Consider the following 12624-nt stretch of genomic DNA (forward strand, 5'->3'; position numbering starts at 1 on the left):
GCAGGCCCCAAGGTAACCAGCAGGGTTCCTTCTCTGGGAAGGAGATAAGGGGACATGGGAAGCGTCAACTGTCTCTCAGAGTGTGAGAATCGTTTTATTGTTATGCATATCTGTAAAGTACAAAACCCCAAGGCTTAACCTTAGAGAGCATCAAACTCAATCTGCTTATATACCAGACCGCTTGTTCTCAAATAAATGGATTAATTTTGCAACAAAATGATTCGTTCTTGTTTGAAGTTCAATGTCTGACACTCACTACTTCTAATTATAAGCCATAAAGCAAGACAGGGGGAAGGGAAAGAATAACAAGCTAGCAAAGTTGGATCCTTCACAGACCAGGTTAGGCAGGACCCTAAAACAATCAATTATCAATGGAATTTCACCATGCTTGACACCATATCTTGTTCTGACAGTTGCTTCTTGACCCTTATACAGGTTTCTCAGCAGACATATGAGGTGGTCTGGTACTCCCATCTCTTGCCACAGTTTGTTGTGATCCACACAATCAAAGACTTAAGCATAGTCAATGAAACAGAAATAGACGTTTTTCTGATACTCCTCCATAATCCAGTGAATGTTGGCAATTTGATCTCTAGTTCCTCTACCTCTCCGAAACCCAGCTTGAACTTCTGGTAGTTCACGATCAACATACTGCTGAAGCTTAGCTTGTAGGATCTTTAACATGACCTTGCTGGCATGTGAAATGAGTGCAATGGTGTGATAGTTTGAACATTCCTTGGCATTACCCTTCTTTGGGATTGGAATATAAACTAATCTTTTCCAATCATGTGGCCACTGTTGTGTTTTCCAAATTTGTTGACATGTGTGCATCACTTTAACAGTATCATCTTTTAGGTCTTTGAATAGCTCAACTGGGATACCATCATCTCCGCTCGCTTTATTGTTAGTAATGCTTTCTAAAGCCCATTTGACTTCACACTCCAGGATGTCCGGCTCAAGGTCATCGATTTCACTGTCATGGTTGTCCGGGACACTGATATCCTTCTTGTGTAATTCTTCTGTGTATTCTTGCCACCTCTTCCTGATCTCTTCTTCTTGTAGGTCCCTTCCATTTTTGTCCTTTATCATGGCCATCTTTGCACGAAACGTTCCCTTGATTTCTCCAATTTTCTTGAAGAGATCTCTTGTCCTTTCCATTCTATTATTTTCCTCTATTGCTTTGCATTGCTCCTTCAGGAAGGCCTCCTTATCTCTCCTTGCTGTTCTCTGGAAATCTGCATTCAGTTGGGCGAATCTTTCCTTTTCACCTTTGCCTTTCGCTTTCCTTCTTTCCTCAGTTATTTGTAAAGCTTTCCTAGGCAGAGGCATATTGGAGTCCTGGGGATCCTCTTCCAGCTTCTGCACATCTGTCCCTGCCTCTCCTTCTCTAGCAATTTTTGCAGGGAGCCCTTTAGGGGTCCTGACAGCATTGTTTAATGAGAGAGACTCACGCAGGAGAGAATGGAGGGCGAAGTGCTGGCAGTGACATCACACCAAACCAAAGCAAACAATACCTCCTGGGCAACAAACAAGATTAATCAAGGGGAGTGGTCACTGAGCGTATTAAATAAATTTTAAAAAGGCATCAATGTATTCCCATCATGAAATTTATCTCCCACACCTCATAGTGCTTTGCCGTTAAAGGCATGGCTGCTGATTTCCTAGGCAGAGGCCTATTGGAGTCCAAGCATAAACTGCATGGATGAAATTTTAACAGGAGAACTTAATCAAAGCAAACAATACAATCTGGGAAATAGATAACATAAGTGGAGAGGAGAGGTCACTGAGTGTACTCAGTTTAAATAACAAAAGGTTTCAATGTAGAGAAATCATAATTTATCTCAAAAAGAAAAAGAGGTCAGTGGGACTTGAACATGCAACCCCTATGATTGCAGGGCTTCACACATACAAATAAGAACTACCAAGACTATTGGTGATTGCTCTGCTCTCGGACAACAAACACTTCCAACAGCAATCTCCAATTCTAGAACCGTGACAGGATATGTGAGAATGAATATTGTTAGCGTAATGAAATGTAATTGGTAATTTCAAATCAGCAGTAACATACTCCAGCATGGATTTAGTTATATTCTAATACATTATAATGCATATTTTGAAATGCATAGGTTAAAAGAGAATGCTCTATTATGACAGAATAGGAGTCGATTGCCCCTTAAGACCAATTAGATTGGTCTTAAAGGGTGCAATCGACTCCTATTTTGTTCTACTACTTCAGACCAACACGGCCGCCTATTTGGATCTGTTCTATTATGAGTAAAGCTTTGTCAATCTTGAAATTCACACCAACACGGCACCACATGTGTGAAAATGAGAGCAATGGCACCACCTTGTGGATGAAGCACATCGATACAACCATTGTGTTGTATATAATTCAGAAAACGCGGTGAACAGGACCAGGAGTGAATGGTACAAAATAATCTGGATTTCTATAAGGCCGCTTCGGTTCTCAGAAAATCAGGCTCAAACGTGAATGTAGAGTCCCCCTGAGACTACAAGTGAAAGCAGGGTACAAATCCAGTCTCTTCCTCCTCTGGCACAATCTAACGCAGACTGCAGAAGAAAGTGATCCCAGGCAGGAGCAACGTAGAAGGCATTCAAAGGATTTGCAGCCCCTTTAAACACCCTCCCTAAGCTGTGAGTTCACTCACCACTTGGAGAAGGTGCCCAAAGGGATCAGTCCCTTTAAACAGTGTGTGAACTCCTGCCTGGAGAAGGTGTCTAAGAAGCCAAAAAATCCAGCAATCCTGATTATTTCCCAAATCCCAATAGCATACTAATATTGGGATTTGAGAATATCAGGAAATACTGATATTTTTCAGGTTCAATATACCCAAACCTGAAAATAGTTGGGGGTTTTTTGTGCACATCTCTAGTAAGAACTAATAACTTGTTACATTTCATGTCTTATCCAACAGGCCACTAAGCATTGAACCATTCTGAAGAAGAGAAAATAAAACGTATTTATTTGGGTTGTGAAAGGAAGGTGTTGGTGTGAATCACTGAAGAAGAAGGGGACGGGGGAAGTAGTATTTACCTCAAATCCCCATTCTATTGCCCGAGACTTCTTCTAGAATAGAAGCCCATAATTCAGCACAGTTTTGTTAAACTTGCCTTCTTGACCTCTTACAACCCTGCCATAACTAAAATCAGCTCCGTCAGTGCTACTGAAAGATACTACAGGTTTGAGAATGGACCTCTCAATCACAATGCTTTAAAGAGGAGTTCCAAATAGGATACTTCTTTCTCTCTGACATAAACACCCTGAGTGCAATAAAGCTCTGGGTGACATTGTAACCCTTTGAAAGCACAGCTTTGCTACCCCTTGCCATCTGCTTGGCCTCCTGTGCCTGCCATGGGGCTATATTATTTTATCACTGGGCCTTCTGCTGTGCTGATATATAGACTGCACCCAATGGGAACCACTGCCTTTGATATATGTGCTATTTGTTTTATTGTATTTTATGGTTTTAGCTTGTAGTTTTTAATTGTTTTGACTCTTGTTGTGATCTGTGCTGAGCCTGCTTGTGGGAAAGGGTGGAATACAAATTAACATAAATAAATAAATGATCTTCTGTGCAGCTGTGTATAGAACTGGGTGCAAGGCTCCTGATACTAGAATTAGAAGATGATGAAGAAGAAGATATTGGATTTATATCCCGCCCTCCACTCCGAAGAGTCTCAGAGCGGCTCACAATCTCCTTTCCCTTCCTCCTCCACAACAGACACCCTGTGAGGTGGGTGGGGCTGGAGAGGGCTCTCACAGCAGCTGCCCTTTCAAGGACAACCTCTGCCAGAGCTATGGCTGACCCAAGGCCATTCCAGCAGGTGCAAGTGGAGGAGTGGGGAATCAAACTCGGTTCTCCCAGATAAGAGTCCGCACACTTAACCACTACACCAAACTGTATGTTCCTCACAGAACCTATCGGGGAATAAGCTTGATCAAATAGACCTAAGTAGAACTGCTCAAGATTGCTCTGTCTCTTCCATGCTTAAACACTGGGCACTGCCCCTGCCTTCTGTGGCAGGAGAGCTTATCAGCAATGCAGGAATACTATGAATATCTTTTTGGGGAAATGAAAGAACAAGGGGTGGGCTTAAGGGCCATCTTTCTTATAACTTATAAGCCAAAATATGTAATGAGGAGGACCGATTCAGAGAGGCAAATATGCTCTGTTTGCTTTGTATGCACTGCCCTTAAAACTTGAAGAAATGTCCTCTCCTTGTGCTGCTGTTGCCACAACCTGAGATAGGGTCTCACTATACTGAAGGCAACATGACGCTCCCTCTCTGTCAACATCCCTTTCTTGTTCTTCCTCCTAGGAGACTTGCAAAATCAACACTTGTTCTCATCCCACTTTTTGGAGCCCATTATATCATCTGTGCTTTTTTCCCGGATGATTCCAGCAGCAGCGTCTTGGAGATTCAGATTCTGTTTGAACTTGCCCTAGGATCTTTCCAGGTAATTCTCTTATTAAATGTCAAAAGCTCCTGCTTTTCTTTCTCAATTGGAGTCAGTGAAAGAAACTGCAAATTGTTGAAGTGGGAGGACTTTTCTTCTGGCATGGGTGTTCACAACAAAAATTTAGTAGAACACAAAGATATCCATTACATGTAGCCATAGGTACAACATTTGAGTCCAGTGGCACCTTTTAAGGCCAACAAAATTTTAGTCAAGGTATCAGCTTTTGTGCGCATGCATGCTTCTTCAGCTACAGTAAAACAAGGTGTATTCAACCATTACTTAAAGGTGAGGGGGGAGAGGTTGTTTGCCAGGAAGGTTGACCCTCCCTGGCAATCAGCTGCCCCTCCCTCTACATATATGTAATGGTTGAGGACATCTAGTTTTACTGCTGCTCTAAGCAGGGGCCAGCTCATAGGGCCAATGCAACTGGGTGTCCATGAAGAAGCACCACAGAAGATGGGTGGCTGGTTTTAGGCAAATTTCTGAGAGGCACAGACACCCAGGACATTGTTCTCTTAAAATGCAAACAACAAAGCAGGGAGCCAGGTTTCAAATAGTGAAACTGAGTAGAGATTGAAGGGTTAAACCCATTTTCTTCATTGCATGGTTTTGAAGATGTTAAATACTGGGTTCAAGATGCATTGCACTGAGCAGCTCTGCTTTATTTTGTGAAATCAGCAATAAGACTGCAACTCAGGGCAATTGGCCCCGCTTAAGTAGCATTCAAAACCCACACCTAATTCTCAGTTGCACCCAACTATTGGAACAATAGCCAAGCCATTAGTCCCCATTGGCCACCACCCAAGTCCAGGTTGTTATTGTTATAGAGCCTCAAGCTCAGCAAGTCTCTGGCAGAACATCCTCGAATGTTCTTGATTAAATACACAACACTTCTCCCCCCTAAGTCCCAAGACACATAACAAACATGGTCCTGGAAGTGCACTGGCTTGTGCTGCTCTCTATTGGACCATTGGAGCCCACTTAGAATCCTAGAGTTGGAAGGGATCTCTAGTGTCATCTAGTCCAACCCCCTGCACAATGCAGGAAACTCACAAAGACCTCCCCCTAAATTCACAGGATCTTCATTGCTGTCAGATGGCCATCCAACCTCTGTTGAAAAACCTCCAAGGAAGGAGAGCCCACCACCTCCCAAGGAAGCCTGTTCCACTGAGGAATCGCTCTAACGGTTGAGTTGGAAACTCTTGATTTAATTTCAACCCATTGGTTCTGGTCCTACCTTCCAGGGCCACAGAAAATAATTCCACACCATCCTCTATATGACAGCCCTTCAAGTACATGAAGATGCTGATCATATCACTGAATTCCTTCAGCCCCTAAGCTGCAATCAAGAGGAGGAGCACAGGAGTCCAAACAAAGCTATAGACCAGGGTTGCCAAACTCATTTGTTATGAGGGCCGGACCTGGCATAAATGAAATCTTGTCAGGCCGGGCCATATGTGTACTTATTTTAGATAGAAGAGATATAAACTTTATAAAGGACACAGACAAACACAATTAAAGGTTTTTAAAAAATGCTTTAAAATACTTTAAAACATGCTTAAAACATTAGCACTCATTGGTCTTAAAGGTGCTTTCTTTGTATTTCTTCCATGGGATCTGGGGGACTGGGCAAAGGAAGCTCTGGCTCTTTCCTGCCTTCCCCAGGGGACTAGAAGGGGGAGGAGCCTCAGCCAATGGAGAAAATAGAGGTTTTGCTCTGTAGCTTCTGTGCAATTGAGCAAGCCTTGTAAAGCAAGCTGTTACGCAGAAGGGAGCAAGAGAGGGAGAAGGAAGCAGAAGACAGCCAGTTGCTCGAGGGCCTGATAGGAGCTGGTGGGTAGCAGAGGAACAGGAGTGGGTGCAGACACCGGAATGTCCATGGCAACAGGCAGGGGTATCTCTGGCTCCGGGCTGTCTGGTTGCATGCTGCTGGCTCCTGTTGTGTTAGCGGTGGCAGTTGGACCTCGGTAACAGACAACAGGTCTGGTTCCACTGGAAGCATGTGGCAGCGGAGTTGGTCCACATGCCAGCACAGGACTTGTCCTCCGTCTGTCAATACCTCGTAGGATACTGGGCTGGTGACATGGATTACTCTGGCTGGAATCCAGGCTGGGCTGAAGTTCTAGGCGTAGACGGAGTCACCAGGGAAGAACTCTCGTGGTGTGTTTTGGCACTCTGGGGATGGCCGAGGCTCCAGGGTTTGATCCAGGTGCAGGCAGTCCAGCTGGGTTGCCAGATGGTGGCCCACAAGGAGCTCTTCACGGCTGCAGCCCGTGGTAGCACTCAGGGTCACGCAATGGCCAAAAAGCAATGCAGCTTAGTGGTGGTCCCAATCCCTGTGGATGAGCTGCCGGAGAGACTCCACGGTGGTGTGCAGCATCCGCTTGCCCATTGGTGGCTGAGTGGAATGGAGCAGAGCGGATGTGCCTGATCAGGTAGTGGTCCAGAAACTCTTGGAACTCCTCCAATGTGAAGGCAGTCCTGTTGTCAGTCTCTACAGTGTCTAGTATGCTGTGCATGCAGAAAATCTTACAGAGTGCCCCGACTGCCACTCTGAAAGAGATGGAGACAACTGGTACCACCTCCAACCACAGTGTAGGAGCCCACCAGGATAAAGAATATTTGCCCTTGGAAGTGTCAGAGTATACAGTCATCAGCCCATAGCTAGAGCTGCAATGATCTACATGACAGTAGGTGATCTAACTGGCAGTCCTCCAGATTGCATCAGCTAGGATGATGTAAGGGGGAAGAGTATAATGACTCAGCACTAAGCTGATTGGATAAGGAACTGTGTTGAACTGTATAAATGTAATGTAGCCCAGTGCTACGTGTGGTGGATGGATGGTGGTTGTATATGCGGAGCACTTTGTTAGTCTGTGTAAATATCTGTAAATAAATAGCGTATATAGTTTGCCTAACAGCAGCTGTGTGAAGACTTTATTCCTTTGAGTCTCAAGAGACCACACACTAAACGGCAACAGGTTTATGGGCCCAGCATGCTTCCGCTATGCCTATGTACCCTGAGTTGTGGTGGTTCATTGGAAGGAGACGAAGGAAAGCTCCAGGAGTGAGGGAGAAGGCTGCTCGGAGGAGGAGACCAGCAAGGCTGATAACCAGGTGCGGAGCAGAATGGCTCAGGCTACAGCTATGTTGCTGGTGGAGAAGCTAACTCCCGTTAACTACAATGTGTGGGCGGTGCGGATGGAACACTATCTGAAATGAGAAGGGCTGTGGGAATGCATATCCGATCCTCCCGATGCACCCACACCTGCAGACACCGTCCGGGACCAGAAAGCCCTTGCCACCATAATCCTCAGTGTTGCAGACAACCAGTTGGTGCACGTGTCGGGAAAGACGCAGGCAAAGGAAGCCTGGGAAGGTCTGAAGGCCATGTACGTGCGACAGACTGCTAGCTCCCTAATTGCCCTGACAAGGAAGCTATATCATAAAAGAATGCTGCCAGAGGAGTCGGTGAGAGACCACCTCAACGCCTTGTCGGTGTGTTTCCAGGAGCTGGAGCAGAGAGGAAAGGTGATTCCTGATGAGGATAAAGTCTACATAATCTTAAGCTCTCTCCATGAGTGGTTTGCAATGCTGCTCATGGCTTTTGAAGCGCAGGAAGCTGATAAAATCACGTTGAGTTATGTGACCAGGAAGCTCTTGGCAGAGGACCAGCGGCAGAAGGAATGTAGAGAGCAAGCTGCCCACGCTAGTCTCAGCCAGAGGCCGGGGAAAGTGGAAGAACCAGACGAGAGAGGAGTTACGTCCAGCTGGAAGCAGCCGGAGGAGCGAGCTCTACAAGTAAGAAAATGTTTTTCCTGTGGGTTCGAGAAACATCTGAGAAGAAACTGCCCTGAGGTGCAAAGAGGCAAGAAGAAGTCGTCTCAGAGACAGCAGGCTACGCTGGTGAGGACAGACTTGCACTTGCTGCATGCTCTGTGGATTGTGGACTCGGGAGCTACACAGATGTTTTGCTGTGAGAAGAAACTACTCCAAGACATTGTGCCAGCAAGTCTAAAATCTGTCAGTCTTGCAGATGGCAGGACGGCTGAGGTACCGTGCATGGGGAGTGTATATTTCCCAGAGCTAGAACACAAGTTTGAAAATGTGCTGTGTGTTCCAAGCTTAGAGACTAGCCTGCTGAGTGTGTCAGCCTTGGCCAAAGCAGGTTTTTCTGTGCCTTTTGATGATAAGCAATGTAAAATCTTTAAAAGACATAAATTGTTAGCCGAAGGTAATTTAAAGGAGAATGTCTATGTGCTAGAACAAAATGCAAAGTCGTTTTGCATGGGTATATGCTATGAAAAATAAATCTGAGGTGTTTACCACATTTAAATACTGGGCAAACAGAGTGCAAAAGCAACTGATTTGTGAAATTGGTGCTTTGCAACCCGACATTTTTTTTTTGGGGGGGGGATTTATTGGACAACAGTTCAAGTCCTGGCTGAGTGAACAGGGGATTGAGCATAGAATTGCAAATGTGTCAGCACCAGCTGAAAACGGGGTGGCTGAACGAAAAGGGGGCATACTTCAAACTATGCTCCATGTTATGCTCAAGGATAGTGATCTAAAGATCACATACTGGTGTGAGGCACTAAAAACCTCATGCTTCGTTGTAAACAGACTGTGGACACAAGCCATAAATGGGATACTGTATAAAGTGTTATATGGCAAAAATCCAAGTCTAGAGTTCTTGAGAATTTTTGGCACAAAAGCCTGGGTCAACATACCGGTGAATAAAAGGAGAAAGGGTGGAGCCAGAGCTAAGAAATTATTATTTCTGGGCTACCAGAATGGTATGAAATCTTATAGGTTTGCAGACGAGCATAACATGCTAAGCTTTAGTAGGTCTGCATTGTTTTGTGAGGATCAAAATTGGCAAAGGGTTCATGCGAATGAAATGCCTTCAACTGCAGTGTTACCTCTATCTCAGCAGGTTGAGGAAGGGAGTGTAACTATAAAGCAAGAAGCATCCTCATCAAGAGCAAGACAGAGGTCACAGTCCTCTGAGAGTTCAGAGAGTACAAAACAGGAAATAAGAGTGTCTAGCAGAGTCAATGCCTCCAGAGAGGTACAGGTTTAGTATGGCTATAAACTATGTGTATTCTAAACAGCCACAAAACTATGAAGAAGTACTAGGCTTAGACCGTGAGGAACGGGATGGTTGGCTGAGTGCAATGCAGAAAGAATTTGACTCACTGAAAGAAAACAATGTATTCACACCTGCGGTTCTACCAGTGGGTAAAACAGTCATCAGCTGTAAGTGGCTGTATAAGCTGAAACACCTGATTGATGGGTCTTTACAGAAAAAGGCGAGACTGGTAGCTAGAGAATTTACACAGCTAGAGGGCAGAGATTTTGATTAAAGTTTTGCGCCTACTGTAAGAATTGAAAAACTGAAAGCAACACTGTGTAAAGCAGGGGTGAGTGGCATGGCAGTACATCATTTTGATGTTACGACCACATATTTAAATGCCACCATAAAGGAGGAATTATATCTACAGCAAATTCCTGGGTTCCCTAATGCAAATGATTTGCCTGTCCTAAAAATAAACAGAGCCTTGTATGGTCTTAGGCAGTCAGCAAATGAATGGAACAAATGTTTAAGTAAAGCACTGGAGAGTATAGGATTTACTCAAAAGTGTGGCTGACCCTTGTTTATTCAGTCATGAGGTATATGGACAAGAATGTTACATTTTGTTCCATGTAGATGATTTGTGTTTTCTATGTAAAAGCAATAAGCAACTTGAGTGGTTTGTGAAAGCAGCTCAAGCTCTGTTTAAAATCAAACACCTGGGGGAGATACAGCACTATCTCGGCATGGAGATTACTAAGAGTGCAGAAGGCCATTACCAATTAAGCCAGGAAGAGAAAATTCAAAGGCTCTTAAAAGTGTATGGGATGTCTGAGTCAAAGGTCGTGCAGAGTCTTATGACAATTGGTTATATGAAAGAAGAGGATGATGCTGTTCTAGAAAATAAACAAATGTATCAGTCCTTAGTGGGATCACTATTATATTTGGCATGCTGGACCAGACCTGATATTTGTATGGCCATACATCTGCTAAGTCAAAAATGTGCAGAGCCAAGGCAAGGGGACTGGATTGCAGCCAAACATGTACTTAGGTACCTGAAAGGTACAGCAGGACACAAATTAATGATGAGCACTGACAGTGAACAAGTGCTAATGGTTTACAGTGATGCAAGTTGGGGGGAAAGACCGGACGGGAGGTCTGCCTCTGAAAGTGCAATATTCATGTATGGTGCACTAATTAGTTGGAAAGCGCTGAAACAAATGCATATTTCAATGAGCAGCTGTGAAACAGAATACTCTGCAATAAGTGATACTATCATCCAAATTGAATGGTTAAGACAGCTAACGAGGGATCTGGGAATACAAGATCCAACACCGGTGGAGGTGTATTGTGATAGTATGGTTGCTCAGCATCTAGCAGTTGACAGAGGAATAAAAAGCAGGAGTAAGCACATAAATATCCGTTACCAAAATGTTAGAGAAGCTGTAAATAAAGGAATGGTCATTCTTAAACATTGTAAATCTTGTGGTAACATGGCAGACGTATTTACAAAGAATGTAGCAGTGGACAGATTCTTAAAGCTGAGAGAAATGTTGAAGCTAATGGTCTGAGACATGAGGAGGGGTGTCAGAGTATACAGTCATCAGACCACAGCTAGAACTGCAATGATCTACATGACAGTAGGTGATCTAACTGGCAGTCCTCCAGATTGCATCAGCTAGAATGATGTAAGGGGGAAGAGTATAATGACTCAGCACTAAGCTGATTGGATAAAGAATTGTGCTGAACTGTATAAATGTAATGTCGCCCAGTGGTATATGTGGTGGATGGATGGTGGTTGTATATGCGGAGCACTTTGTTAGTCTGTGTAAACATCTGTAAATAAATAGTGTATATAGTTTGCCTAAAAGCAGCTGTGTGCAGACTTTATTCCTTCGAGTCTCAAGAGACCACACACTAAACACCAAAAGGAAGGGGCTAACAAAGTCCAAGTGCAAACAGGACCAGGGGTTGTGGGTAAACTCTCAATGTTACACAGGAGTGTGGAGTGGTTCAGGCTTGGTTTCCTGACAGGCCTGGCAAGGCTTGACCCAGGCCTCAATTTCACTGTCCATTCCCAGCCACCACACATAACTGCGAGTGAGCGCTTTCATCCTTACTATGCCCAGGTGAATTTTATGCAGAGCCTCCAAAGTATGCTGACATAAGGGATCTGGGACTACAACATGGCTCCTCCAGAGCAGGCATCTCTTGTGTGTAGAGAGCTCATCCTAGTGGGAAGGGAAGACTGTAAACTCCGGGCCCACCTGGCTGGTGGGCCATCCCCTCCCCACCCAGTCCAGAATGTGAGAGATAATGCGGTCCTTACCAGAATGGTGGGTAATGTCCATGGCTTGCAGAGGCCAGTCGGGAAGGTCTTTTAGGAGCAGGATCTGGTGTGCAGGTGCCGGATTGGGGTTATTAGCGTGAAGCGGCAGGTGGCTGAGAGCATCAGTGTGACCCATCACCTTTCTGGGATGGTACTGGAGAGAGTATTGGTAGCCCGCCACGAAAATGGACTAACGCAACACCCATGGAGACAACATCTGGGGGGTCTGCCGGTCTGAGGCAAGAAGACCCAGCAAGGGCTTGTGGTCTGTTGCTACGGTGAATGGCCACCTGTAGAGATAGTCTTAGAATTTCTTTACTCCTGCAATGATGGCCAGCACCTCCTTATCAATTTGGGCATGGCTGCACCACGGGAACCTCTCTGCCGTCCGGGAGTCGGTGGTTAAGGACGGCATCACACCATATGGAGAAGCGTTGCAGGCGAGAACGACCAGCAGCTTTTCATCAAACTCCACCAGGACCTTTGTTGGAAATCAGGTCTTTGATGGCCTGGAACACAGAGGCTTGCTTGTGACCCCAGACCCAGGGGGCTTTCTTGTTGAGAAGATGGTGAAGCAGCTCAGTGAACATTGCTTTCAGAGGCAAGAAGGAATGATAAAAATTCAGGAGCCCCAAGAAAGACTGCAGTTTTTGCTTGGACTTGGGTTTGGGAGCATCGACTATGGCACAAATCTTGCTGGGTGCTGGTTGAATACCCTCTGTGTCTACTCAACCTGCG

At 45.0% G+C, this 12624-nt stretch overlaps 1 protein-coding gene across 1 annotated transcript in view; it reads left to right on the plus strand.

The window, feature by feature from the left end:
- The window catches only part of SCTR (secretin receptor), a 103615-nt gene that overhangs the window by 73925 nt on the left and 17066 nt on the right, over positions 1-12624 (plus strand). The window contains exon 11 of the mRNA XM_060261815.1: positions 4342-4480. Within this exon, the coding sequence (XP_060117798.1) occupies positions 4342-4480 (139 nt within the window). The remainder of the gene's footprint in view (positions 1-4341; positions 4481-12624) is intronic.

The sequence above is a fragment of the Heteronotia binoei genome, chromosome 21, assembly GCF_032191835.1.
Source record: "Heteronotia binoei isolate CCM8104 ecotype False Entrance Well chromosome 21, APGP_CSIRO_Hbin_v1, whole genome shotgun sequence".
In the NCBI taxonomy this organism is placed as follows: domain Eukaryota; kingdom Metazoa; phylum Chordata; class Lepidosauria; order Squamata; family Gekkonidae; genus Heteronotia; species Heteronotia binoei.